At 48.6% G+C, this 26692-nt stretch overlaps 1 protein-coding gene across 1 annotated transcript in view; it reads right to left on the reverse strand.

Annotated features, from left to right (window-relative positions):
- Positions 1-26692, reverse strand: part of LOC119967935 (G8 domain-containing protein DDB_G0286311-like) — a 69554-nt gene that overhangs the window by 37907 nt on the left and 4955 nt on the right. The window contains exon 2 of the mRNA XM_038801033.1: positions 15214-15356. Within this exon, the coding sequence (XP_038656961.1) occupies positions 15214-15321 (108 nt within the window). The 5' untranslated portion in view covers positions 15322-15356. The remainder of the gene's footprint in view (positions 1-15213; positions 15357-26692) is intronic.

A 26692-nucleotide genomic window follows, 5' to 3' on the forward strand; every position in this document is an offset into this window, starting at 1 on the left:
TGGGTTCACTGCCGAAGGAGAAGACCAGTAAAAGCGCTGACAAGATGGCGGATGCCGGACCGAGTGGTGGGGCCGCGCTACTTACAGTCGAAAGGATGACCGAGGTGATGGCTGTGGAGCTGGAGAAGCAGATTGCGAGGCACATTGAGGCGTTGAGGAAGGAGGTGGCGGTTGCACTGAAATCCTGTGTGGCAGCACGGTAGCATTGTGGATAGCACAAATGCTTCACAGCTCCAGGGTCCCAGGTTCAATTCCGGCTTATGTCACTGTCTGTGCGGAGTCTGCACATCTTCCTCGTGTGTGCGTGGGTTTTCTCCGGGTGCTCCGGTTTCCCCCCACAGTCCAAAGGTGTGCAGGGTAGGTGGATTGCTCATGATAAATTGCCCATAGTGCCCAAAATTGCCCTTAGTGTTGGGTGGGGTTACAGGGTTATGGGGATAGGGTGGAGGTGTTGACCTTGGGTAAGGTGCTCTTTCCAAGAGCCGGTGCAAACTCGATGGGCCGAATGGCCTCCTTCTGCACTGTAAATTCTATGATAAATCATTGGTGGAGGAGGCAATCGTCCTGGTGAGGGTGGATGTGGCAAAGCAATCGGCCAAGGTGAGAGAACAGGATGCAAAGATGAAGGAAGTGGAGGAGGCCATATCACAGTACAGCGACCAGCTCACCTCGATGGGAGACAAACTACAGAGGATGGTGGAGATAAACAGAGGACTCCGAGCAAAGCTCAAGGACTTGGAGAACCGCTCGAGGCGGCAAAATCTGAGAATTGTGGGCTTGCCTGAAGGGGCAGAGGGCTCAAGGCCATGTAAGTACCATGCAAAGAGGCTGGCAGGGTTGATGCGGAAGGGTGAAGACCCCTCCCGGTATGAACTGGATCGAGTTTATCAGTTGTTAAGGCTGAAACCTAAAGTGAATGAGCCGCTGAGAGCAGTAATTATCTGCTTCCATAAATACCACATGAAGGAGAAGATGTTAAACTGGGCGAAGCAGAAACGCGAGGTGGCAGTGGGATGGTGCTACAGTTCAGATTTACCAGGACTTGACAGTGGAGTTGGCAAAGAGGCGAGCAACGTTCAGCTGAGTGAATGCGGCACTGTACAACAAGGAACTGCGATTTGGTATGGTACAGCCGGCAAAACTGAGGGTGACTTACAATGCCAAAGATTTTTATTTTGAAACGGTGGAGGCGGCTGAGGCGTTCATGAAGGCAGAATGTTTGGGACAGAAGTGAGGAGTGGAGCTGGAAGAGGGATCGTGGACTGTGATTGGGGAGCTGGAAAATGTATAAATGTTGTAACTTTCTTTTCACTGACTTGTATTGTAACTTACTTGACTTCACATTGTTATAGAGTTGAAGTTTTTGTTTGGTTTGATTGGCATTTTAGCTCTTTTTTTTGTTGCAATGGTAATATGTTATTTCGTTAAATTGCATGGGTTAGATTGTTTTTCTTTTTCTTCTGGGACTGGGTGGGAGGGGACAGTATGCCTTTTGCGGGGGGAGGGGGATCACCCTCGCTAGCTAACTAAAGTCGGCTAGTGAATGGAGGTGAGGTGAGAGGAGGGCTGCGAACATTGGAGCCTGAGTAGCAGGTTTCGATGGGCCTACGAGGCGAGCAAATGGGGGCGGCCGGGGGATCGATAGAGATTTTTTTCGAGGGTAAATTCAGGAGAGGATACTAGGAGGGAGGAGGGGGTTCAATGTTAATAATGGAAAGGAACGGGTCAGGCTCATGGGGCAGGGCCCGGTGGTATGATGATGGTGGATAAGAAGGGCAGGGGTGGTTGAGAGACCCCCAGTTAGGATAGTCATGTTGAATGTGAGGGAGCTGGGAGGCACAGTCAAGAGGTCAAGGGTGCTGGCACATCTTAAAAGTTTGAAGGTCGATGTAGCAATACTGCAGGAGACTGACCTGAGGGTGAGGGACCAAGAGAGACTTCAAAATGGCTGGGTTAGTCAGGTGTTTCATTCTGGATTTGACGGAAGAGCTCGAAGGGTCGTGGTAATGGTCAGCAAAAGGGTACGGTTCCAAATGGAGAAGGTGGTTGCAGATCAGGGGGTAGGTACGTGATTGTGACAGGGGTGCTGGAGGGGAGGCTAGTGGCACTGGCACGTGTATATGGTCCCAATTGGGATGATGTGGGATTTGCGAAGAAGGTGTGTGGGGCCATCCCCAACTTGGACACACACAAACTGACAGTGGGGGGGGAGGGACTGGAACATGGTGCAGGAGCCCAAATTGGACAGGACATGGCCACGCTCGCTAGTCCGTCAAGGGGGTGGGGGTGAAGGAGCTGGTTGGACTAATGGTGGAAATGGGAGGGGTGGACCCTTGAAGGTTTCTGCACCCAAGGCAGCGAGAGTTGTCGTCTTTCTCAGCGGTCAATAAGGATTACTCACGGATTGCCTTTTTCATGGTGGGGAAGGTGCTGCTGGCTGGGGTTAAAGGGTCAGAGTAATCAGCAATTGCAATATCAGATCATGCTCCACATTGGGTGGATATAGGTACTGGAGAGGGGGATGGTGCAGAGACCATGGTGGAAGTTAGATGTGGGACTGAGGGTTCTGTGACAAAATTGAAAAAGTGATCGAGGAATATAGAGGTTTTAACTGCACGGGTGAGGTGTCAAAGGCGGAGGGGAAGGAAACAGAGGTGATTGTGCAAATGGACCCCGAGAAAGCATTTGACCGGTTAGAATGGGGGTACTTGATGGTAGTTCTAGAGCGGTTTGGAGTTGGACCCAGGTTTGTGGACTGGGTAAATCTACTATACTGTATAAGGAGCCGAGGGCCAGTGTGCGCACAAATAAAATCAGCTCGAGATACTTTCTCTCCACCGTGCGACTAGGCGGGGATATCCTATGTCCCCCCTGCTGTTTGCACTTGCGATTGAGCCGTTGGCCATCGTATTAAGAAGTTTGGGGGTATGGAAAGGGATAGTGCGGGGCTGGGCATCCTTATACGCTGATGACTTGTTATTATAAGTGTCGGATCCAAGTGTGTCAATAGGGGGAATACTGGAGCTGCTTCGGGTGTTTGGGTCTTTCTTAGGGTCCAAATTAAATCTAGACAAGAGTGAATATTTTATGATGTCTCGGCCAGGGGTGGGGGCAGGGTGAGGGGGGTTTCCATTCCGTAAGAGAGGGACTCACTTTAGATACCTCGGGGTGCAGGTTTCTCGGGATTGGGGGAGTGGGGGGATGGCTCTGTAGGTACAACATTCTCATTTGGTGGAGAGGGTGAAAGCTGATCTGGCAAGGTGGGATGGTCTCCCTCTGTCACTGGCAGGCCGGGTACAGGTGGTTAAAATGAACTGCCGGGATTTCTGTTTATTTTTCAATGCCTGCTGAGTTTCCTGCCAAAGGTATTATTTAGAGAGATTGAAAGGATGATTACCTCGTTCATATGGGGAGGGAAGGTGGCCAGAATTAAAAAGGTGATACTACAGAGAGGAAGGCAGGCAGGGGGTTTGGGTCTTCCGAACTTGATGTACTATTACTGGGCGGCGAATGTGGAGAAGGTACGGAGCTGGGTCAAAGGGGTTGACTCCCAATGGGTCAGCATGGAGGAGAGTTTGGGTAGGGGGTCGGGATTGGGTAGGGGGTCGGGATTGAAGGCACTAGTAACAGCGCCGCTCCCAATACTCAGGGAGTCCAGTAGTAATAGCTTCGTTGGAGGCAGTTTCAACAGCACTTTGGGTTGGGGGCAGAGTCAAGGGAAATGCCGATTCGGGGGAACCATAGATTTGAGCCAGGGAAGTGGGATGGGAAATTTTCAGAGATAGGAGGAGAAAGGAATTAGGACAGTAAAAGATTTGTTTCTTGGGGGTCATTTTGCGGGATTGAAGGAGCTGGGAGCGGTATGGGCTGGAGTAGGGGGAAATATTTAGATGCATGCAGGTTCGAGACTTTGCCAGAAAGGAGATACAGAGCTTCCCAGTAGAGCCGGTATCCACATTGCTGGAGGAGGTGCTGACGACAGGGGGACTGGAGAAGGGGGTAAAAACAGTGGTTTATGGGGCTATTTTGGAAGAGGAGAAAGCACCACTGGAAGGGATCAAAGCAAAATGGGAGGAAAAGTTGGGAGAGGGTATAGAGGAGGGGTTCTGGTGTGAGGTGCTCCGGAGGGTGAACGCCTCCACCTCGTGTGCGAGGTTCGGGGTGATACAGCTGAAGGTGGTGTACAGAGCGCACCTTACAAGGGCGGCTCTTTGAGGGGGTAGAAGATGTGTGTGAACGTTGCGGGGGGCACCCCACAAATCACGTTCATATGTTTTGGTCCTGTCCAAAGCTGGAGGATTACTGGAAGGAGGCGTTTAGGGTAATCTCTAAAGTGGTGCACATGAAACTGGACCTGGGCCGTCGGGAGGTCATATTCAGGATGTCGTACCAGCCGGGATTGGAAATGAGTGCGGAGGCAGATGTTGTAGCCTTCGCCTTGTTGAACGCCCAAAGGTGGATCCTGTTAGAGTGGAGATCAACCTCTCCAACCTGTGCCCTGGCGTGGCGGGGGAACCTGCTAGAACTCTTGACGCTTGAAAAGGTCAAATTTGAAGGGGAAGGATGGAGGGGTTCTACAATTGATGAGCATTATTCATTCAGCACTTTCGAGAACTGGATCCCATCAAACATTGGTGGAGGGTGCTGGGAGGGTTGGGGGGAGAGGGACTGTATGTGTTAATGGTGACTATGGTTGATTCCTGATTCCTTTTTGTCATTTGTTTATGTTAACATGCGGGCTAATGTCAGGTTTGGTGGGAGGATGGGATCGTTGTTATTGATATGGGGATTTACATTACATTCGTTCCAGATCATTGTTTATTGTTGTGTGTAAATTTGGGAGAAAATGCGAAAAAGGAGGAGATTTAAAAAATATTTGAAAAAAATGGTTTTGAAACTTGTAAATGTTTCTGTTTATAGAACCTTGGTGTGCTCGTACAGGGAATTTTTAATTATCATAAAGCATTTGGAAGGGCAAATGGCATGTTGGTCTTTATTGCAAGGGGATTTTAGTACCATAAAGAAGTATTGCTACAATTGTACAGGGCTTTGGTGAGGCCACGTCTGGAACACTTTCTGCAGTTTTGGTGTCCATATTTTAAAAAGGGTATAGCTTGCATTAGAGACAGTACAGCGAACGTTCACTAGATTTGTCTCTGGGATGAGAGGATTGTCCTATGATGAGATACTGAGTAAAGTGTGTCTCTGTTATCTGGAATTTAGAAGAATGAGAGGCACTCTCATTGAAACAGGCAGGGATTCTCATTGGATTCACCACGCCAGAGAGATATGGATACTCCATTGTTGAATATATTTAAGACTAGGATAGATTTCACAGTATCCCGAAAGTGCAAAAGGAGACCGTTCGGCCCATTGCGTCTGCACCGACCGTCCGAAAACACCCCCTACTTAGGCCCACTTTTTTTTTTATTCGTTCTTGGGATGCGAGGGTCGCTGGCTGGGTCAGCATTTGTCAGCCACCCCTACTTTTCCCTTGAACTGAATGGCTTGCTAGGCCATTTCAGTGGGGGGCAGCTAAGAGTCAACCGCATTGCTGCGTGGGTCTGGAGTCACATATAGGCCAGACCGGGTTAGGATGACAGATCTCCTTCCATGAAGGACATTAGTGAACCAGATGGGTTTTTACGATATCCGACAATGGTTTTAGTCATCATTAGACTTTTCATTCCAGTTTTTTATAGAATTGAAATTTCACCATCTGCCATGGTGGGATTTGAACCTGGGATCCCACAGCATTATCTTGGGTGTCTGGATTATTAGTCCAGTGACAATACCACTCTGCCACTGTCTTCCCCATCCTATCCTCGTAAACCCACCTAATCTTTGGACAGTCGGGGGAAATTTGGTATGGCCAATCTGCCTAACCTGCACCTTTTTGGGACAGTGAAATGAGACCCTCCTTTCTGCCACCCAGTGGGCTAACTTCAATTTGTTGCTAGCCTCCAGATTCGGGGGAGGGGTTGGGTGTTGTCTGAGACAGGGAAATTACGGCAGGTTCTAAAAATGGCAGCAGGTCTGAAAATGGCCTGCCGGACACAATGGAGCAGGTGGCTGATTACCGTGGCAACCCATCTTGGGAGGCTCATTTGAAGATCGGACGGATTTTAGAAGATGTTCCAACACGCAACGATCTGAACTCCCTCCACACCACCATACCCATCGCATCCATGCCCAATTTTGATGTTATATAAAAACAGTACTGTAAGCAACACGGCTTTGGGCCGGGTGCAGGAAGGTGAGATTAGAAAGGGCACCTATGTGTCCTCAGGCTGGCATGGACAAAAATGGGCCAAATGGTCGCCTTCTGTGCTGTAACATGCACAGCTTTGGATTATGGGAACAAACTTGAGCACCCGGAAGAAAACCCACACAGACATGGGGAGTGTGTGCAAACTCCACACAGAAAGTCACCCAAGCCGGAATCAAACTCGGGTCTCTGACACGGCGATGCAGTAGTGCTAACCATTGTGCCACCATGCCACATGAGTTTGTACAGAGTTTGGAGCCCATTCTTTCCAACTCCATCACCGATGACTGGTAGTAAATATTGTAGCTTCCATTGCAACACTGGCAGCATCCACTCAACATCTGGGTGATACAGTGGAAGCTTAGACTGAGACCATCAACATTCAGCTTACTGCCATGCAGCACTACTGCGACAATGGTATGGATACCAGTGCTCAATGGGACATGTGGGTGTGAGAACAGTTTAGCAACCTGTCTTGCAACAGATTTCTAGGATTGCTGAGGTGCCGCCTGGGGTGTGCAGCAGTGGCTTTGTGGTGCGAGAAACTATTAATAAGCAGAACTTCTTTGAAAAACACAATGACCGAACTACTGCATAGTTCACTCAACAAATGATAACAACAGATATGGTTTGTTTTTAAAATGCCCTTTCTTAAGAACTGGCCATCATTGTTACGTTCAAAGCTCCATATGTCATTGATCTGTAGAGGTAGTATTGAGGAAGCAAGAGGGCTGTGGAAGGATTTGGACAAGCTAGGAGAATGGGCAATGGAGTGGCAAATGAAATACAATGTGGAAAAGTGTCAGGTTATGCACTTTGGAAGGAGGAATTTAGGCATAGACTATTTTCTAAATGGGGAAATGCTTAGGAAATCAGAAGCACAAAGGGACTTGGGAGAACTTGTTCACGATTCTCTTAAGGTTAATACTGTATGCGGGTTTAGTCGACAGTTAGGAAGGCAAATGCAATGTTCGCATTCATGTCAAGATGGCGAGAAAACAAGACCAGGGATGTACCTCTGATGCTGTATAAGGTTCTGGACAGACCCCATTTGGAGTATTGTTAGCAGGTTTGGGCCCCGTATCTAAGGAAGGCTGTGCTGGCCATGGAAAGGGTCCAGAGGAGGTTCACAAGAATGATCCCTGGAATGAAGAACCTTTCGTATAAGGAACAGTTGAGGACTCTGGTTCTGTACGTTGGAGTTTCGAAGGATGAGAGGGGATCTTATTGAAACTTACAGGATACTGCGAGGCCTGAATAGAGTGGACGTGGAGAGGATGTTTCCACAGGTAGGAAAAACTAGAACCAGAGAAGACCATCTCAGACTAAAGGGACGCTCCTTTAAAACTGAGATGAGGAAGAATTTCTTCAGCCAGAGGGTGGTGAATCTGTGGAACTCTGCCGCAGATGGCTGTGGAGGCCAAATTACTGAGTGTCTTTAAGACAGAGATAGATAGGTTCTTGATTAATAAGGGGATCAGGGGTTATGGGGAGAAGGCAGGAGAATGCGGATGAGAAAATATCAGCCATGATTGAATGGCAGAGCAGACTCGATGTGCCGAGTGGCCTAATTCTGCTCCTATTTCTTATGGTCTTATGATGCCTGTGCGAGAACCTGCTCTCGGCAGCTGCTCCAGCCACCATGGATCTCTCTTTTAAAAGCTGCTAACCTTAAGTTGCCCTTGGAAATTACAACTTTGGGCATCTGCTGACATGTGTAGCAAATGAACATTAGACTTGGTGCTTACTGCATATGGTTATCATTAGCATGAGCAGACAGCATGATGTCTGCATGCTGCCTTGATTTTCATCAAAGGGGTAGGTTCATCACACAGGGAGATCACCGCATCCATTTTTGGTGAGCTGTCCAATTTTGTTTTAATTACATAGCTGGATTCTTGGTGATGGAAGGAGTTAAACAAAGCTGTCACCAAGATTCAATCTAGTCAAGCAGATCTGATAAAAGGCACTCTGTTTTTTGGTTGTAAAGATCCTTCGTAAAATTGATTTTGCCAATCTCTAGCAAAATAATCTTACTTGAGCTCCAAATCAGAAAATTAAGCAGGTCAAGTCTGATATATTTTTGTCTATCATAACTATCAAGATTATTTCAATGTAGAAATCAACCTCTATTCACAGCAATGCCATCAGCTAATAATTCTGCAGCAATACAATTGTTTGCATCTATTCCAGCAAGTGCTTTAACAGGAAATGGGACTTTGAATAATTGATAGTGATAGAATGCAGAAATGAAACAGGCATCAATGGAGTTTTGTAAGTAACAGGTCTAAAAAATGGGCATTTTAAAAACAACCACATCTGTTGTTACCATTTGTTGATTTGGCCATTGCATTCCAGCCTTCTATTCATTCACAACATGGATTTTTAAAATAATACATTTAGAGTACCCAATTCTACCTTTTCCAATTATGGGGCAATTTAGCGTGGCCAATTCATCTACCCTGCACATCTTTGGGTTGCAGGGCTGAGACCCATGCAAATACAGGTAGAATGTACAAACTCCACACTGACAGTGACCCGGGACAGGGATCGAACCTGGGTCCTCAGCGCCTTAAGGCAATAGTACAAACACTGTGGAAAAATTTATCAATATGGAGTATGAAATAAAATTGATGCTTGTGGTTTCAAGTTCCACTCCACAACGTTGAACTCAAAATTAAGGTCAACATCCCTGTGTACTCCTGTCGAGTTGCCTCATTGAGGGAGGTGCCATTTTTCAGATTGGCAGGATCCCATAGTATTTTGAATGAAAAGAAAATGAGTTCTTCCAGACTGACCAATATTAATCCCTCAACTAAATCAAATGATCTGGTTATTATCACATTGTTGGTTGTGGGAGTTTGCTGTGCATTAATTGGGTGCCTTGTTTTCTACATTACAACAGTGACTACAATTTATAAGTGCTTCAATCGTAAAATGCTTTGGGACATCTTGAAGACATGGAATTCGGGGCAATATGGTGACATAATGATAATGTCATAGACAGATGTAGACTCAGGCTGATGCTTTGGGGTGAGGGTTCAATGTGGGTTTCCTCCGGGTGCTCCAGTTTCCTCCCACAAGTCCTGAAAGACGTCCTTGTTAGGTGAATTGGCCATTCTGAATTCTCCCTCTGTGTACCCGAACAGTGTGGTGTGGCGAATAGGCGATTTTCACAGTAACTTCATTGCAATGTCTATGCAAAACTACTTGTGACACTAATAAAGATTATTAAATCCACTGTGGCAACTGGTGGAATTTGAATTCAATTAATAATTGGGATTTGAAAAGCTAGTCTTCATATGAGATCCCTGAATCGACTATCGTAAAAGTCCATCTAGTCACTAATGTCCTTTAGGGAGGGAAATCCGCCACCCTTAACCAGTCTGGCCTGATATGCTCCAAACCCATAGCAATGTGATTGACTCTTAATGACCATTGAAATGGTGTTGCACGTCACTCAGCTCAAGGGCAATTAGGGTGGGCAACAAATGCTGGCCTTGCCAAAAACACCCACATCCCATGAAAGAATAAATGTTAAAATATATAGAAATGCAAGCCTTCCTTTTACTTATCGCAATCAGTGAATTGTCAAGCTTTTCTGGCTTGCACAACAGTTCACATTTACATTACAGACAACCATATCTGTTATAAACTCAAATTCAAAGTTTCATACACCAGATATATACATTCTGTCTAATTTGAACAGACAACAAATCGTACCAGGTGTGCTGATGGATAAAACTCTGATTTAGAAGTTCATCTGTATATGAAATTTGAATTTTCCTTTTGTATCTCCAAATTATGCAAATACAATTTTTCTGCATTTTTTAAAAGAAAAAATGCAAATCAGAGTGAAATCCTCCAGGCTCAGCAGTAATTGATCCATTTGAATAAAAAAACAGAACATATTCATTCTTTACAAATATAACAATGAAGAGTTTCATTCTCCGTGGAGTTCCAACAACATTATGGACTCACAGGCATAAAATTTTCACACACATTTCTGAAATTCCAGTAAAACTTACTTCCCTTTTAAACAGATTGGCACCTTCACTCAGATGGTGGTTGATGTACTATCAATTACGCAAAGACGAGAGTAAGATGTAATCAAGGCTTTATTACACTGAGATGTGTGGCCTCCTACAGCAGCTGACGGAATGGCTGCTGTATGGGGAGCACACATATTTATACTCTGCCTACTGGGCGGAGCCAGCAGGCAGGGATCTACCCTCGTACCTGTAGTACAGGGGTCTTACCGTAAAGCACCTATAATCAACATCCTATATATACAATATATACATCAGTGGTGACTACCACATTCACCCGCTGTCAAAAATGAGTCCAGTGGGGGTGGCAGAGAACTATATACAGAAAATTGTGTTTTAAAAGTACAGATAATATTACAAATTCAGGCGGTCCGGTGCCTTGATCTGTCGTCGAGAGAGCCATAGTGCTGGTGGTGACTCCAGCGGCGGCTTGGTCTTCGGTGACTCCGGGAGCGTGTCGAAATCCTCTTCATCACCGGGTGTGGGCAAGGGGAGGATGGATTGTCCCGGAGCGGGGGCTGCGGTGGGGTTTGCCGAGGGAAGGGAGGGTGGCGCCAGATCGGAGGGGGGTGTGTGCGGGGAACCAGCTGGTGCCAGGTCCCTGAGAGAGACTGTGTCTTGGCGGACGTCGGGGTACGCAACGTAAGCGTACTGTGGGTTGGCGTGAAGTAGCTGTACCCTCTCAACCAACCTGTCCACCTTGTGGAGTTGAACATATCTACGGAGGAGAATGGGTCCTGAAGCTGCCAGCCTTGTCGGGAGCAAAACCCCGGAGGTGGACATCCTAGGGAAGGCAGAGAGACGTTCATGGGGGTTTCATTAGTCGCGGTGCACAGGAGCGACCAAATGGAATGAAGTGCGTCGGGGAGGACGTCCTGCCAGCGGGAGGCCAGGAAATTTCTGGACCGTAGGGCCAGCTGGACAGCCTTCCAGACCGTCCCATTCTCCCTCTCCACCTGCCCGTTTCCCCTGGGGTTGTAGCTGGTCGTCCTGCTCGAGGGAATGCCCCTGTTGAGCAGTGGCGCCGCTCATCGCTCATGAATGAGGATCCCCGGTCGCTGTGGACACAGGCAGGGAAACCGAACAGAGCGAAGGTGGTGTTGAGGGCTTTGATGACAGTGCAGACGTCATGTCGGGGGATGGGACGGCAAAGGGGAATCGGGACTATTCATCGACCACACTGACGAAATACATGTTGCGGTCGGTGGAGGGGAGGGGCCCTTTGAAATCCACGGTGAGGCGTTCAAAGGGGCGGGAGGCCTTCACCAGGAGCACAGAAGTGCGGTTTACACTCCGGCAGACCTGGCAATCTCTGGTGATCGCCCTGACTTCCTCGATGGAGGAGGGCAGCTTGCGGGCCTTGATGAAATGGTAAAAACGTGTGACCTCTGGGTGACAGAGGTTGTTGTGTAGGGTCCGGAGTTGGTCCACTTGTGCGCTGACAGATGTACCTCGGGATAGGGCATCGGGGAGCTCGTTGAGTTTACCGGGGCGATACAAAATCTACAAATAATTGTAGGTGGAGAGCTCGATCCTCCACCTCAAGATTTTATCGTTTTTGATCTTGCCCCGCTGTGTGTTATTAAACATGAAGGCAACCGACCATTGGGCAGTGAGGAGAGTGAATCGCCTGCCGGCCAGCTAATGCCTCCAATGCCGCACAGCTTCAACGATGGCTTGGGCCTCTTTTTCGACGGAGGAGTGCTGAATTCCGGAGGCATGGAGGGTGCGGGAAAAAAATGCCACGGGTCTGCCTGCCTGGTTGAGGGTGGCGACCAGAGCAACATCTGATGCATCGCTCTCCACTTGGAATGGTAACGTCTCGTCGACCGCGTGCATCGCGGCCTAGGCGATATCGGCCTTGATACGGTTGAAGGCTTGGTAAGCCTCGGCCATCAGAGGAAAAACAGTGGATTCGATGAGTGGGTGGGCCTTGTCCGCATAGTTTGGGGCCCACTGGGCATAATACAAAAAGAACCCCAGGCACCGTTGGAGGGCCTTGGGGCAGTGGGGGAGGGGGAGTTCCATGAGGGGGCGCATGCGATCGGGGCCGGGCCCTAGAACTCCATTCTGGACCACAGAGCCGAGAATGGCTAAGCTGCTCATGCTGAACACACACTTCTCCTTGGTATACGTGAGGTTGAGGAGAGTGGCGGTGTGGAGAAATTTGGGAAGGTTGGCGTCATGGTCCTGCTGATCGTGGCCTCAGATGGTGACATTGTCCAGGTACGGGAAGGTGGCCCGCAGTCCGTACCGGTCAACCATTCGGTCCATCTCCCGTTGGAAGACCGAGACCCCGTTGGTGATGCCGAAGGGAACCCTAAGAAATTGGTAAAGGCGGCCATCTGCTTCGAATGCAGAGTATTGGCGGTCTGCCTTGCGGATAGGGAGCTGGTGGGAGGCAGATTTCAGGTCCACTGTCGAGAAGACCGGGTACTGTACAATCTGATTGACCATATCAGATATGCGGGGGAGGGAGTACGCGTCGAGCTGCGTGTACCGATTGATGGTCTGACTGTAGTCAACGACTACTACCACTTGGGCTCTCCAAGGGCTGTTGCTGGCTTCGATGATGCCTTCCCGAAGCAGCCGCTGGACTTCAGACCTGGTGAAGGTCCTGTCCTGGGCGCTGCACCGTCTGCTCCTGGTGGCGACGGGTTTGCAATCCGGGGTTAGGTTTGCAAAAATGGAAGGCAGGTCGACCTTAAGGGTCGCGAGGCCGCACACAATAAGGGGTGATACGGGACCGCCGAATTTCAAGGTTAGGCTCTGGAGTTGCACTAGAAGTCCAGGCCGAGTAGCAAGACAGCGCAGAGGTTGGGGAGGACGTAGAGGTGGAAGCCACTGAACTCCATGCCCTGGACAGTGAGAGTGGCAATGCAATACCCCTGGATCGCCATGGAGTGGGATCCGGAGGCCACGGAGATTCTCTGGTTAGCGGGGTGTACCGCGAGGGTCCAGCACCTTACCGTATCGGGGTGAATGAAGCACTCAGTGCTCCTGAGTCCAGCAGGCAAGAGATCTCATATCCGTTGACTTTCACGTTAGTTGAAGCAGTCGCGAGGTTGTGTGGTCGAGACTGGTCAATCATGACCGAGGTGAGGCGCAGCAGGCGTTGAGCGGCCGGATGAGACGGGCAAAGGTCCTGAGTTGGGTAAGATGGCAGGGCCCTGGGGCTGCACGTGTCGTGAGGAAGGCAAGATGGTGGCACCCATTCGTCCTGGGAGGAACAAGATGGCGGCGCCCACGGGCCGCACGTGTTGCGAGTCGAGCAAGATGGAGGTGTCCACTGGCCGCACATGGTCCGAGGAGGGGAAGATGGCGGCGCCCACTGGCCGTATGTGGGGGGGGTGCCGGGACAATAGCGGCGACTGAGCGGGCCTGGCACACTGCAGCAAAATGTCTTGCCACAGGCCTTGCAGAGGGCGCTGCACGTCAAGCAGCGCTGTCGGGGGTGTTTTGACTGCCCACAGAAGTAGCATTTGGGCCCCCCGGGGTTGGTTGGCTGCTGCGCGGCACAGGTGTGGGGTTGGCTGATTGCGGTCGCTGATGGGGTCCACGATGGGGCGGCTGTCTGCAGAGTCCACAATGCACAGGGGGTTGGGCCGCGCGGTCGGGGGCATAGGCCTGAATGTTGTGTAATGCGACCGTAAGTGAGTGTGCTAGTTTTTTGACACCGCGAGGTCGAGCGTGGCCCCCTCTAAGAGGCGCTGGCGGATGTAGTCAGAACCTATGCCTGTAACAAATGCGTCTCTCATCAGCAAATTCGAGTGTTCCGAAACAGCCTGACAGTCACAGTCTCTAACTAGGGTGAGCAGGGCGCGCCAGAAATCTTCCACCAACTCACCGGGAAATTTGCACCGCATGGAGAGGAGGTGTCTGGCGTAGATTTTGTTAGTCCGCTGAGTGTAATTTTCCGACAGTAGCACCAGGGCCTCTGCGTAGGTCGGCGCATCCTGGACGAGGGGAAAGATGTTGGAGCTCAGCCATCTGTAAAGGATCTGGAGCTTCTGGAATTGTGTTTGGCGCAGACCCGATGTACGCTTCGAAACAGGCTAGCCAATGTTCAAAGTCCTTTTTGGCGTTGTCTGCTCGAGGATGCAGCTGCAGGCAATCCGGCTTGATGCGGAGGTCCATCTCTGAAAAACTCAGTGTAATAAATTGATGCTCTATCAATTACGCAAAGACGAGAGTAGGATGTAATCAAGGCTTTATTACACTGAGATGTGTGGCCTCCTACGGCAGCTGACCAAATGGCTGCTGTACGGGGAGCACACATATTTATACTCAACCTACTGGGCGGAGCCAGCAGTACCTGTAGTACAGGGGCCTTACTGTAAAGCACCTATATCGACATCCTAAATATACAGTATATACATCAGTGGTGACTACCACAGTGGTGCAGGAATTTCTAATGTGCTACACAATCGCTCAGTGTTTTCCAGTGAAATAATTTCATGGTCCAAGTCTGAAGCGGAAGTTCTGTTCAGGTTTGGTGCAGTGAATTTGCAGTTGTAATCAGGTGTGTATTTTGGAAATGTTCAGCATGCAGAGTCTTCATAGCTCTTGCTGTCTTATGACACTTCTATGTCTATCGCCCAAAGAGGGCAAAAATAAACCAGTTGGGGCAAGGAGGTGGGCTCCATCAATGAGATTCTTTGCTTTACATCCCACCAGATGCTCACCTGAAGCCCCTCCCTGAAGATCAACATGATTAAACGGCTCCTAGAGATGAAGGGGATATGGCACGAGACTTCCTTGCTTATTGAACCTGCAAAGTTTGGCTCCAACAATTGATTAGAGGAAGTTCAGTCATTTCCGAGCAGTTAGAAACTATGTTGGAAATCTGGAATTCGAGAATCTGGAATCTGGAATTTATAGAAGGTAGTTACTCACCCGAAGAGGAGGATTTGAACGATGTTGCCGGCCAACTTCAACGTCTGCATGTTGACAGACTAGCAACAACAAAAGGCAGCATAATATAAACATACGTTGAGCCATCATTACACAGGTTGAAATTCACAGAAATATTGAAAAAACTGGAAAAGAGAATACAAATATGTGATTAGAAAACTTCTATATCGCGTCAAAAAAACAAATACAGTGGATGCTGGAAATCTGAAATATATACAGAAAGTTTTGGGAATATTCAGAAAGTTTGACACCATCAAAGGGAAAGAAATAGAGTTAACATTTCAGGTCAAGCACCTTTCTTCAGAACAGGGTCTCTGGTTCTGAAGAAAGATCCTTAATCTGAAACATTGATTCCCCACTGACGTTGCTGGAGCTGCTGAGTATTTTCATCACTTTCTGTTTCTATTATATGCACAATGGAGATATGATTCAAAGCCTCCAACACTGTGCAGTCAGGCTGCAGTGACATTCAAAGTGTCCTTGACGCCTGATCATGATGGGAGAATGAAGTGCTGAAGTGATGTGGTTGCATGAAATTCAGAGTTACGTGCCTGATGTTTTTCCTCCCCTCTAGATTACAGCATTGCCCCAGATGTCCTATAACTGCAATTCCTTTCCTCAGTTTCTGATCAATTTCTCTCATCTGCATTTTTTTAAATTTAAAAAACAAATCAGCACAAGGTGATTGAACCTTCTATTACTCCTCAATGCTGTGAGCAGAGCCTCAAAAAGAACTAATATTCTTTTGCAGGGTATATCATCATTGGAAGGTAGTTTCAATACAGTTTTGCCTCCACACTGCCATCTAGTGATTCTCTACACTCTGAGCAGAACCTCACAAATATGTTGTCGCTCAGCCTCAGCTGCCTACAACACCCACAATAATTCAACTATTTCCATTATTTCATCATAATCCGTAGTGTTCAGCCAGTCTTTTCAGGGTAGAAACTGCATTATTGATTCACCTTCTTCTTGGTTGCGTTCATGAAACCGAAACTTTCTGTGATGATGAAAGGTTTCAGTGAATATGCAGCCACAAAAGCTCAACAGTTGAGTTTAAGCACAAGGATTCACAAGATGTCAGCCAAAACTGGAACACAGACATAGAATCGCATTTTCCATAGATGTGCAAAAACTGGTTTCCCAGCAGCAGATAGTTGGTGCAAAGGCATCAACATGTGCAGGAATTGTGGCAGAAATGGCCACAGTGAACGTGCTTGTTAAAAAAAGAAGCACGCTTCAGGCAAAAGTTCAAAAAAGAAAGAGCCAAATAATTCAAATGGGAAAATGAATAAAGGAAAAATCATCCTCCACGCAGTACAAAAAGAACATGAGAAGAAACTCAATTCACAGTCCTCAGGTGACTTGTGATTAAAGGTATTGTCTAATCCTAGTGAAACAAACAGTTACTGGGTCACTCCATTCCGGGACTGTCAGCCAGAGGTGGACACTGGTGCGGCTGTCTCTTTGGTACCAGAAACTACTTATCAAGAAAAGCTCTGACGTATCCTCAAAGATAGTGTTAAAAACCTATACTGGAGAAGTGGTTCTGTTGAGAGTCCGCATTGATGTAACAGTGTGTTATAACCTTCCCGGATCCTATTGGCTGGGGACACTTGGTTAGCCCCATGGTACTTGAGGAATATGAGATTGCCCAATGAGAGGGGTTTGGGCAATCATTAGCAGTGCATCTGTACAAATAGAGCTGGCCAGTGTGGTACCGACTAGCGAGGGAACCAGTAGTGAACTACTGGTCCTGTGTTTTCTTTGAAATAAATTTACTTTCTGCTTGACTCTACAAACCCGTGCCGGATTCTTCCTGGCCCTCACAAAACTGGTGACAAGGGATAAAATTGGAGTATTGTCTTTGCTGCCAAAGCCACCTCCTTAAACTTTTTATATACAGATAGGAAGTTTTTTTCTGATGCAATATGCCTCTTCACAGACGTTTGGATGTATTTGATGCTGCGCTGGAGAGTTGGAACCAATGCACACCAAAAATGCGTTACTACTTACATCACTGAAAACGAACACCAAGTGGTTAATTTGCTAACCACCGGTGGTGCACCAACGTTTGGGATGATAAAAAGCCTTACTTATGTTGTGTTATGCTGACCTTGGAGATGCCGTTTTGTTGTAGACTCATGAGCTCTGCCTTCAGACGCTCTCTCAGTGGAGCAGGGACTAGTCGTGGTGCGTGGAACACTGGCTTGACATCAGGCCACAGTAGAATCTTGTACTCGTACGGCAGCGTGCCCATCCCGCTAAATACATCTGGGTACTGTGTTGGGATGTCATTGATGCTGGCCTGAAGATCCAAATGGGACGGCATCATGGTGTAGACCCTTTGAATGAGGTTCAGTTGCTTGCAGGTGTGTGCACCTATCAGGGACGTCCTGTCTGGTTTAACAATCTCGAAGCGTAAGCTTGCTTGTGTGTGTCGGCTGGACACCTGCAGATGGCAGGATCCCAGTGCCTTGATTGCGTTCCCATTCTAGTCCAGGAGTTTGCAGGCAGCTGGAAGGATTGTGGGGGGCTTGTTGATTCTCTTGAAGTCCACCTGTGAAATCAGGTTGACGGAGGCACCTGTGTCCAGTTTGAACTGGATGGGGCAGTGGTTGACCTTCATCACTGCATGCCATTCGTCCTCGGAATCCACGGCCAGGATTGATTAGATTTGCGATGTGTCCGGTGTGGCATATTCACACTTCGTAATGATGCCCACTCGGTAAGTGTGGTCCAGGTATTTATCATCTGGATCCATCGCACTGACTGGATCAGAGTCACGCATTCGATGTTCCACACTTCTGATGCGCCATTACAGTTCTGGTACTACTGTCCATTGTGCCTGTATGCAGTAGTTGGTTGTCACGGATCTTGCTGAGTTGAAATAAATAGATTGAACAGTCACTCCTGGTATCATGTTGTGTTATGCTGCTTCGGATAACACAGGCTGCTACTTGATGCAGTCTTAACTAAAGGATGCTCCAGATTCTGAAATGAGTTTAACGTGTTTATTGAACTATTAACACAGTTCTCAAATGAGTTCGACTCTCTGCTAATCTAACTGTAGTAACTCAGTCTAACTGTACCAGCTTGCTCTAAGCCACATGCTGGGGTGTGATGCTGCTGATCAACCCTGTCTAACTCTCTAGATGTCGGTCTGTGGAAAGAGGCAGGGTGTGAGTGCCTCATCCCTTTTATAGTGTTTATGTCATGCCCCCGTGTGGTGATGCCACCTCTGAGTCTCCTGACTGCCCATTGGTTGTGTCCTATTCTGAGTGTTCATTGGTTACATGTTTGCATATCATGACAACTTACCCAGCCACACCTGACAGTAAAATGGTTGATGAGCTTGTGACTATGGTGGGACAACATTTTAATCCAACCCCCATTTGTAATAGTCCAACGTTATCGGTTTAACACTATAGAGAGGACCCCTGGGGAATCCCTTGCCGAGTTCTTCTCCAGGCTGTGCAAGATTGCAGAGTACTGTGTGACTCACAGTAGATACAAAGAGTAAATGTGACTATGGTGAAACTTTGTCAGAGGTGTTACGAGACCAGCTGTTTTGTGCAATCACCAATGCGGCAACTCAGAGGAAGTTGCTAGCTGAGCCGACATTGACTTTTCAACAAGCCATCCATAGCGCTGTTCCGGAAAAGCACAGAACGGGGAGTATAGATGTTACAGAGAATGGAGGTGCAATGTAACACAACAGCTTGTAGTCTTAACATCTCCTGAATAAAGCCCTTTGTTTGAACCTTGAAGGCCTGCAGGCTTAGGGCACAATTCAGCCACCACGTTGCACCTGGCGCGGAGCCAAGGACAACAGGTGACTCATGTCAGAGCTCCAACTCAGGGTCTGCACCGGGTGAGGGAACTTGCACGAGTCACCCGACTCGCTCCGCCCGATGCAATCTGGATCACATGCTTTCTTAAAATTGCCAATGTCCTCTTCACATCTATGAAGAAACCAGGCCTGGAAGACCCAGCCAGAAATGTAGAGCCAAGTTGAAGTGCATAAAAATAGGAGCTAAGTGGCAGAAAATCCAGGCCATGGTATCATTACATCAGACCACTTATGATGAAACATTAGTGGCTATCATGATGATTCTTATTGGCAGGCATATGGAAAGGCAACAGTAACAATTTGAAAGGCAATTGCAAGATTTACATCCAAAGCCCTTCCAGTAGTACCAGAACTGTAATAAATAAGTGTCACAGGAATGTACAGTCTGACAGCTATTAGCAAATATAGAGGCCGAGTATCCCCATTCTGTACCTTAACACGTCTGTGATTCTGTGGAACTATTCTGTTCACCAAAGCTAGGTGCTTTATTTCACCGGGTGATACAGGATAAGGCAGTTCCAGAACCCAGAAACCTAAGCAGCGCGGAAGAAATATCTTGGGTGTGACTGTGCAGGCACAAAGAAAAAGAAAACTGTCAGGATATCCCAGAGGCCTGATTCCAATATTCCAAACACAATTTCAGTGCCAGGGTTTGTGATATCCACTGAGGGCTGGAGAGGAACTTGCAGCAGGAGGCTGAGGAACCAGTGGTTATGGTCCATGTAGGTACCAACAATATAGGTAGAACTAGGAAAGAGGTTCTGTGAAGAGAGTATGAGGAGCTAGACACTAAATTAAAAACCAGAACCTCAAAAGTAATAAATCTCTGGGTTATTAGATTATGAAAGGCATGGATAGAGTGAATGGGCAGGGACTCTTTCCCACGGTGGAGGGGTCAGTCACCAGGGGGCATAAGTTTAAAGTCCGTGGGGCAACGCTTAGAGGAGATGTGCGAGGGAGGTTTTTTATGCAGAGGGTGCTGAGTGCCTGAAACACGATGCCAGGGGAGCTTGTCAGAAAGGTATGGCAGAGCTCATGGGGATTTTACTCTGCACATAGGCTGAAAAAGTCACATGGACAAAGATAACCTGGATGAGAAGTTCGTAGAATGTTTTTGTGATTGTTTATTAGAACAGCACATTGTGGAGCCAATCAGACAGCACGGGACCTGGTGTTGTTCAATGAGGTAGGATTAATTGATAACCTCATAGTGAAGACAGCCTTGGGTAGCAGAGATCAAGGGGGCTGAAAGGGTGCTGCCCAGTCCGGACGGTGTTACTGGTGGTGCTGACCACCTCTGCCACCTGCGCCCAGGCACAACGAATGGCAGCAGCTGACAACCTCCTTCCCGATCCGGGTACAGGGTCACCCTCCTTTCCCCACGACGTCCAGGAGGGACTCCATGAAGCAGGGTGCTGCTCTCCTTGCTGCCATCTTGCTGGCTGGGATGGTGTAAAAGGGAGTGGAGTGTGTAAATGCGGCTGCAGCTTGTCAGCCTCCTGAGTGTCAATCGTGAACCCGGTGAGTCCGGCACCGTTTCTCATTATAATCGATTGTGTTCCACGTGGTGCCGGAGCTAGCCCATCAACAGTAGCAGAATCGGTCCAGGTTTGCTGTCGTGATAGTCCACGGATTTTGTGTTGGCGTCAACGCTTAGTCTCAGAAATGGAGAATTCCACCTCCTGACACCAGCCTAGTCCAGTAACAAAAGACAGAGCTGTTGAAATTGATAATGCACTACGAAGTACGAAAAAGCAACTGTTACCCTCTATTTTCACTCATTGGTTTGACCATCTGGCAGAAACAACATTGCCACCATGAGCAGACAGTCTCAACTTTCCATCGTGTATCAATGGACCCTCATCATGTGACAGAAACAGTTTGCCACCTTTTGAGCATCATTTTTATGAGAGGGACACTGCTTGTTTTGCAGCAGAAGACACCGGCTGCAGGGTAGAAATCAGCTTGCCTCTTCTGTCTCTCTCACCATTTCAATTAAGTTTTTACTCTTTCCTTCTATCAGATTGTGGGCAGCAGACAGAAAATTTTCAAAGAAGGCATCAATCTCCACCATAACATTCCAGGAAAGAAGTTACAACTTTAAACTTCAGGAGCCCAAAACCAGAGCTTTTGGATTTCTCCTTCCAGCGCAGTGAGCTACTTACAACCAGTCAACTCTTTATTCATTTATTTTTTGATTAAATCTTAATTTGTCCAAAAATTAACATAGAACATACAGTACAGAAGGAGGCCATTTGGCCCATCAAGTCTGCACCAACCCACTTAAGCCCTCACTTCCACCGTATCCCCGTAACCATATAACCACTTCAAACCTTTTTGGTCACTGAGGGGCAATTTAGCATGACCAATTCACCTAACCTGCACATCTTTGGACTGTGGGAGGAAACCCACGCAGACACGGGGAGAATGTGTAGGCTCCGCACAGGCAACAACCCAGCGGGGAATCGAACCTGGGACCCTGGCTCTGTGAAGCCACAGTGCTAGCCACTTGTGCTACTGTGCTGCCTCCTTTACTTTGTAACACATAATTTTGCACGTGTGCTTGTGTGTGCAGGGCTTGGATGTTTAACTTTTTAATATTTTTTATATATGGGTGGGTTTTTTAGCACAATAAAATCTTTTTTTTTTAAATAATTTTTATTGAAATTTTTTGAAAAATGTATAACAGAATAATAATAACAATAATAAACACCCCATGGACCCGTAACAACGCATATCACAAATCCCCCCCCCCCACCCCCCCAAACCCAATGAACAACAAAATAAATAAAAAATAAATTAAATTAACATATACAATGCCCCCCTGAAACCCCCCCCCCCTCCTCCTCCCCCCCCCCCCCCCCCCCCCCAGCACAATAAAATCTAACGTCTTCTTTCAATTAAAATAAACCTATTTGACTGATTTAATTGCAATCAGTGCGTAAACAGTTAACTGGATACACTGAATTGGCACATTCATCCCTTTACATTTCAAGAAACCTGTTCCGATCAATGAGGAGTTGGACCGGTTCTGGGGGAGGTGGGACCAGTACACAATGGATGGGTTACACCTGGGCAGGACCGAGACTGGTGTCCTTGGGGGAGGGCAGGTACTTGCTCGAGTGTTTGGGGAGGGTTTAAACTAATATGGCATAGGAATGAGAACCGATGTATGGATTCAGAGCAGGGGGAATCAAGAACAGAGAAAAAAACACCAAGGAGAATAAGAAAAGTGAACGGCAGAGAAATTAAGGGCCAGAATCAGATAAGGACACAGTAAAAAAATAGTAGGGACGAGGGCAGCACAGTGGAGCAGTGGTTAGCACTGCAACGTACGGCGCTGAGGACCCGGGTTTGATCCTGATCCCAGGTCACTGTCTGGGTGGAGTTTGCACATTTTCCCAGTGTCTGTGTGGGTTTCAGCCCCTCAACCCAAAGATGTGCAGGGTAGGTTGATTGGCCATACTAAATTGCCCCTTAATTGGAAAAAAATTTGGGTACTCTAAATTTATATTTTTTTTAAATAGTAGGGACGGGACAAGGAACTTTAAAAGGACTAGCCTTGAGGTTTTGTATGGGAATTCTCGGAGCATTCTAAATAAAATGGATGAATTAGTTGTGCAGATAGATGAAAAGGGGTATGATTTAGTTGGGATTACAGAAACATGGCTACAAGGTGACCAAGGTTTGGAACTAAACATTGAGGGCTATTCAATTTTTAGGAACGTCAGACAGAAAGGAAAAGATGGGGGAGTTGCATTGTTGATTAAAGACAATATTGATACAATATTGAGGAAAGATATTAGCATAAACGATGTGCAATCTGTATGACTTGAGTTAAGAAACACCACGCGGAAAACAGCATTCATAGGGGTGGGATACAGACCATCAAACTGCAGTGGTAATGTTGGGAATAGCATTAGACAGGAAATCAGAGATGCATGTGATAAACCTTTAGAACTGAGGTGAGGAGAAATTTCTTCACTCAGAGAGTGGTGAATCTGTAAAATTCACCACCACGGAAAGCAGCTGAGGCCAAAACGTTGTGTAATTTTAAGAAGGAATTAGATATAGCTCTTGGGGCTAAAGGGATCAAGGGATATGGCGAGGAAGGTGGGGTCAGAGTATTGAATTTGATGATCAGCCACGATCAGAATGAATGGCAGAGCAGGCTCGAAGGGCCAAATGGCTTCCTCCTGCTTCTATTTTCTATGTATGTTTCTCTGTAAAAGAAGGGGTGGCGGGGTGGTGTGAGGTCCCTTGCACACTTCCGCAGCTGGTCATAACATGGTTCTTCCTGACAATGCACACTGGTTGACTATCCTAGCATCAAAAGACAGCCCAATAAATAAGTTTGGGATCAAATGTGTGGCCATATGTTACAGATCATCCAAACTGCCTCGAAAACTCCAAGAAATATGGAAAACCATGAAGAAGACCTTGACTTAATGAGTCAAAAGATGTGCAGAAATATAATTATAAATGGTGTGGCCTCTACATTACATCTGAATATTTAGGAAGTTAAGTCTTTTACATCCATATTTGATACTGGACTATGAGCAAGTTCACTTGTGTAATACATCCTCTGGCTCAGGCAGAATGAGCAGCTCCTGTAAATTCCTGGAGAGAGAAAACCAGTCACTTGGGTTTAAACTCCTTCAGATCTTTGGTCTGCAAGCCATTCATTCATCATTTTTTGATGGAATTGTTTTCACTAGGCTATGATTGATAGTCTCCTCACACACACAGCTGTCTGTATTGTTCCATTCATTCCCCTTCACACTTGAGTGGCTTTGAAGTACCCAGCTGTGAAACTAACATAAAGCACTTAAACTGTCTTTGTGGTCTAGGAACTGTCATTCATACCTGAGGTTTATCAACATTGCAGTTAGTTGGGACTTCCGGTTGCGGCTATGACCAGCTAAGTCGCACGTTTGGCTGCTCCTGTTAGGAAGGTGTTTTCGGGCCGATTGGAGGGCCCCTAACGGCGCTGGAACGGCAATTCCCGGTGGGGGAATGTTCCCAGAGGTGAACCCCGAACAATTTATGGTCGTCACCCGAAGTGGGGCAGGAAAAAAAGCGGCAGCAGCTCCCCGAAAAAAGCGGGGGAAGATATCCAAAATGGCGGCCGGCGGCGCACCCGAGGACTGGAGGAAATGGGCGGAGGAGCAGCAGGCCGCTCTCCTGCGCTTCTTCACGGAGCTGAAAGTGGAGCTGCTGGAGTCGATGAACGCGACGACCACCAGGCTGATGGGGGCACAGGCGACCCAAGAGGCGTCAATTCGGGAGCTGCAGCAGGAGATGACTGTGAGGGAGGAGGAGGCCACGGTCCTCGTGGGAAAGGTGGAGGTGCACGAGGCACTCCACCTGAGATGGCAAAACCGATTGGAGGAGATGGATACCCGCATGAGGCGGAAAAACCTGAGGATCCTGGGCCTGGCAGAAGGGCTGGAGGGGTCGGACCTCCAGGGGTATGTGGTAGAAATGCTGGGCTCACTGATGGGGGCAGGGGCCGTCCCTTCGCCCCTGGAATTGGAGGAGGCCTACAGAGTAATGGCCAGGAAGCCAAGAGTAAACGAACCCCCGAGGGCGGTGCTGGTTCGGTTCCAGCGATTCAGTGACCGGGAGAGGGTGCTGAGGTGGGCCAAGAGAGAGAGGAGCAGCAAATGGGAGAACTCGACGGTGAGGATCTTTCAGGACTGGAGTGCGGAGGTGGCAAAGCGGCGGGCCCGGTTCAACCGGACGAAGGCGGTGCTGCATGCCAAGAGAATCAGATTCGGGATGCTGCAGCCAGCGCGCTTGTGGGTGACCTACAAGGACCAGCACCACTATTTCGAGTCCCCGGAGGAGGCGTGGGCCTTTGTCCAGGAAGAAAAGCTGGACTCGAACTAGAGCCAGGGGATACTTGGCGGTCGTTGCCGCTCTGGTACTTTAAGCTGGTCACGTGGCTTTCTTTTGGTTGGATTTTCACTTGGCCGTATTTTTGGACCTTTTTTGTTCTCTATACCAGTTTTTTTTTTTTCTCTTTTTCCTGTTATTTATAATGTTATGTTGGGAGGGCGGGGTGGGGGGGGAGTGCCGGGGGTATGTGTTTCTTGTGGGGTTTTTGGTTGTTTTGTATTTATCGGTGTGAGATCGGGGACGGGGGTGGAACTGAAGATGGAGGGGCGGGGAGGGGCAGGGCGAAAGCGCGGGCTTTCCTCTGGTTTCCCGCGCACGGGGCAGAGGAGGGAGGGGGGTGGGAGTAAGGGGCGTGGTCAGCAATGGCTCCCTTTCCCGCGCTGGAGTAGGGTCAAGGAGGGGTGGTAAGGGGGGGGACGTCCCCCATGCCGGGAGGAGCCGGAGTGTGGCAGGGGCAGCCGGGTCAGCGTAAACCAGCTGACTTACGGAAGTACTATGGAGGGTGCATCGCGGCTAGGAAGGGTCCTAGCCTGGGGGGGGAGGGGGGTGGGGGGGGGGGGGAGGGGGAGGGGGGAAGGGGGGGGCCACCGGGTTGCTGCTGAAAAGGCCAGGGAGGAGAAGTTGAGGACTGGAGGGGTGGGGGAGGGGCGCCATCGCCATGGGGAGCGGGTCAGAAAGGGAGGGCTGACTCGGGGCGAGCAGGGGACAGGATATGGCTAGTCGGCAGGGGAAAGGGGCGGGCTGCCCTTCGACCCGGCTGATCACTTGGAATGTGAGGGGGCTGAATGGGCCGGTCAAGAGAACGAGAGTAATCTCACATTTGAAGGGGCTGAAGGCGGATGTAGCAATGCTACAAGAGACCCATTTGAAGGTGGCGGACCAGGTCCGCCTGAGAAGGGGGTGGGTGGGACAGGTGTTCCACTCAGGATTGGACGTAAAGAACCGAGGGGTGGCGATCCTGGTAGGGAAGAGGGTGTCGTTCGTGGCGGCGGAGGTGGTGGCGGATAAAGAGGGTAGATATGTCATGGTAAAGGGTAGGCTGCAGGGGGAGAAAGTGGTGATGGTTAACGTGTATGCCCCGAACTGGGACGACGCTGGCTTCATGAGGCGCCTTCTGGGCCTCATTCCGGACCTGGAGGCAGGGGACCTGATCATGGGGGGGGACTTCAACACAGTGCTGGACCCCGTGTTGGACAGATCGAGTTCAAGGACGAGTAGGAGGCCGGCAGCGGCAGAAGTGTTAAAGGGGTTTATGGAGCAGATGGGAGGGGTGGACCCCTGGAGGTTTGGGAGGCCGAGGGCGAGGGAGTATTCCTTTTTCTCCCATGTCCACAGAGTCTATTCTAGAATTGACTTTTTTGTATTGAGCAGGGGACTGATCCCGAAAGTACGGGAAGTGGAGTACTCGGCCATAGCGGTCTCAGACCATGCGCCACACTGGGTAGATTTGGAAATGGGGGAGGCGCGAGACCAGCGTCCGCTGTGGCGCCTGGATGTGGGGTTGCTGGCGGATGAGGAGGTGTATAAGAGGGTCCGGAAGAGCATTGAAAGATATCTGGACATTAATGACACGGGGGAGGTGCAGGTGGGGATGGTATGGGAGGCCCTGAAGGCGGTGATCCGGGGGGAGCTGATCTCCATACGGGCACATAGGGAAAGGAGGGAGAGACAGGAGAGGGAGAGGCTGGTGGGGGAGCTTCTGGACGT

Source organism: Scyliorhinus canicula, chromosome 6, assembly GCF_902713615.1.
Source record: "Scyliorhinus canicula chromosome 6, sScyCan1.1, whole genome shotgun sequence".
Lineage (NCBI taxonomy): Eukaryota > Metazoa > Chordata > Chondrichthyes > Carcharhiniformes > Scyliorhinidae > Scyliorhinus > Scyliorhinus canicula.